Consider the following 3,526-nt stretch of genomic DNA (forward strand, 5'->3'; position numbering starts at 1 on the left):
TTTCCTAAAAAAAAAAAAAAAAGATCAGTTATATAATGAAGAAGACTCTTATAATGACATATGCCTATATTTGTTCCCCAGTTTGAGAATATGTGGTTCACATTTGTTCTACTTCAACTTCTGCCTCAATTCGCCCTCTGTGCTCGTTGTCCCAATCGGTGCATTTGTGACATTAGGGGTTCTGCAAAATGCACTGGGGACATCACCGACATTCCTCCTCTCGACCCAACAACAACCTTCCTACTCTTGCTAAATGACACAAACATAAAGATCCTCAAAGACCGAAGTTTCCAGCCGTTCTCTCTTCTGCTACGACTAATGATCACGCACAGCACTCTAGACACCATCCAACCAGAAGCCTTCCATGGTGCTCCACAGCTTCGGTCCATCAAGCTCTCATCAACCACACTCTCTGTCTTCCCACCCAAGGTGTTTAGTGAGCAGAGCAACTTGGAGCAACTGCAGCTAGATGGGAACCAAATAGCTTCCGTTAGTTCAGAACTCTTTGAGGCGATGGTCAACCTGACTGAACTAAATCTGAGCAAGAACCGCATCTCCCAGCTGGATGCTGACGTCTTCCAGGGTTTGACCAAGCTGAATTACTTAAACTTAGCTGATAACCAACTGAGGAACCTCCCGAAGACCCTCTTCCACAACCTTTTGCAACTCAAATCTTTGGTGCTGTCATCCAACCAGTTGGAGACTCTTGAAAGTGGTTCCTTTGACCATCTAAGCAACCTGTTGGTGCTAATGCTACAGAAGAACCAGATCCGAGAGATTCCTCCACGTCTTTTCTGGCCCTTGCCATCCCTGCTCACCCTCTCAATGTCTGCCAACCAACTCCGGTATATTCCAGCCGAGACCTTCTACTACTTGCCCAACCTGACCAAGCTCACCCTCTACAAGAACCCCTTCATATCCCTTCCTTACCAGCTGATGGGACACATGCCGAGACTCCAAGAGCTGTACCTTTACGAAACCAATCTATCCACTGTCCCATGGAACCTTTTTGCAAACATGACCAATCTACTGGCTCTCAATTTACACTTGAACAACAAGTTGACCTCCCTCCCAAAGAACCTCTTCTGTTGTCTGCCCAAGCTGAAGAAACTGTCCCTGAAGAACAACAACCTTCAGGAACTAGACCCGGAGCTCTTCTCAAACTTGATCAACCTTCAAATTCTGATTCTTAACAAGAACAAGCTTGAGTCTCTCCCATCGGCTATCTTTCACAACACCTCAAGACTAGAAATACTAGACCTGAAACACAACCATCTGAGGTATCTCCCCGGAGATGTTTTCGTACACGCAATGGCGCTAAAAGATCTCTCTCTTAGCGGCAACAAATGGAATTGCGATTGTAGCATTATGGGTATTGCAGAATGGATTCGTGAAAACCCAAAACAAATCAATGACTTGGACAAAGGAGTAACATGCTATGAACCATACCGCTTAGAAAACTATCCGCTGCAAACGCTGACTTACGAGGAACTCCATTGTGGTGTTTTCCAGACCACATTTATGGCTACAAGTGCCATTACCACTGGGGCTCCAGCGACACCAACCCTGCAAACATCTACATCTACAAGCACAACAGCAAGAAATACTGCAAATGCAACTACAACTCCAACTACTTTTCCAACAGATGCCTCTCTACTTTCTCCTACACCTGATCATATTTACATGAAACAAGGCAATGGTAACAACAATGATCCGGCGTTCTACGATACAATTGTGCTGGATAACGGACCTGAAATTGTGCACAACAATCATTACAATGGCTGGGTGTACCTGTGGACTGTCCCGTCAACGGGTCCCTACAGTGGATTTATGATGGCTTTGTACATTGTTCTCTTGGTCAGTGGTGTAGTCCTGATTGTGGCCAGCTTGTATGCTTTGTATCGGCTTCATAAGGTGATTTTGCGTTTAGGAAAAGTCACTATGGGAGAAAAATCAGAGAATAGTGGCTAGAAGAGTGTGAAGCTTCAAAGTCAAACTCTAGAGAAATCTTAAAAACCTCTTCGGTTATTCTCTAGCGAATTGCTATGTGTTTTCACATTATAGTGCACATTGTAATTTGTCTAATTGAACTCTATACATATTTATGAGGACTATAAAATCCTGAGACCACTAATCAAAAGCGTCTGTCTTGCATTTTTCTCATTTTATGCAACAAATTTAATTACAAATGATGTTCAGCACAACTTATGTGACAAGTTTCAGAATGTATATAATTGTTTTTGTAAGCATTCATTTATACAGCCTTTTACAATGAATCTTTTGTTTCTTTTCTCAGTACACAAATTTTCCTTTCTGCAGTTTCCACATTCCAGTGCTTTGCATTCACAAAACTGATAAAGACACACCCTTGGTGGTTGTTTGCAAAGTGTAAGACCAAATAAAATGTTTCTGTTCTTTGAGAGTGGTTTCTTTGCCATGTGTACGGTGGCCGAGAAGTGCTAAACAAATCACAATTCTGAAATCAAAATAACAAATTACAAACGCAAATGCAAGTCTAAAGAACAAAATAAAAATTCAGAAAGCACAACAACAATTCAGAAAACATTATATTCAGTCACCGTACATGTGTGCCACCTGGTGGTTAGACAATATAGAGCAGAATTTATAGGGCAGAATATTCATATGTTAACATATTTACAATATACCACCATACTTATTTTCTCAAGCAAATTATTATTTTATTTTAGTTATAATTATTATATTTATTGTATTTATTATAACTTATGTATTATATTATACTATTTTTTTATTATATAATATATATTTAAATTATATTAAAATTATTGTTAGATTAGGATACTCAAACTGCAGATCATTAGACAATATGCACAATGTCAACCTTAAAATTATAAAAAAGTTTTTATTTTAGATCAGTATAGACAGCCTATTATAATTATTAGGCTATTAGGGAAAGCATGAAGTGTGTATTTTCGGATGTTAAAATACTAAGTGTAAAAACTATTGTTGCGATTCTTTTTAGTGTCACTAGAGGCACAACAATCACACGTTTCACTTTTATGTAGGCTATGAGACCAAACCACCCAATGAAGAGATGTGGCTAAACTCACGTTTGAAACCAAAGTGTAAGAAAGGGCCCACACAGGGCTCAGGTGCAGGACAAAAAAAAAAGTCAAACTATAACAAAAATACAAACGTATTGTTCGCACACTGATGTAACTGCTCCATAAAAATAATGTATCGCGGCAACGTTTCGACCATCAGGTCTTCGTCAGGCACAAATTACGTGAACTGGTACAACTCTTTATAAGTAACAGGTGATCATTCTACAAAGGGAATGTTTTTGGATTTATACTCTAAATACGTTGTCACCTTTTGGGTTGAATGAAGATTTTGATATTAAGCCTTTTCTATAGGATTGTGTGTATTTTTTCATCTGTCTTCAGTAGTGTTTGAATATTTTGAGTGATTATTGATCTGTATTGATTTGTTAGTTTATTCGAGTTTAAGATTTGTATTTGACCTGTATTGATTTGTGTATTTATTC

The 3,526-nt window shown here is 38.9% G+C and overlaps 1 protein-coding gene across 1 annotated transcript in view; it reads left to right on the forward strand.

Moving 5' to 3' along the window:
- LOC107741564 (platelet glycoprotein V-like) overlaps positions 1-1,971 on the forward strand; it is a 2,874-nt gene extending 903 nt beyond the window's left edge. Inside the window, exon 2 of the mRNA XM_016554319.1 lies at positions 82-1,971. Coding sequence (XP_016409805.1) covers positions 91-1,971 — 1,881 coding nt within the window. The 5' untranslated portion in view covers positions 82-90. The remainder of the gene's footprint in view (positions 1-81) is intronic.
- Positions 1,972-3,526: the final 1,555 nt, after the last annotated feature.

Source organism: Sinocyclocheilus rhinocerous, unplaced genomic scaffold (genome assembly GCF_001515625.1).
Source record: "Sinocyclocheilus rhinocerous isolate Xijiao unplaced genomic scaffold, SAMN03320098_v1.1 scaffold556, whole genome shotgun sequence".
Taxonomy (NCBI): domain Eukaryota; kingdom Metazoa; phylum Chordata; class Actinopteri; order Cypriniformes; family Cyprinidae; genus Sinocyclocheilus; species Sinocyclocheilus rhinocerous.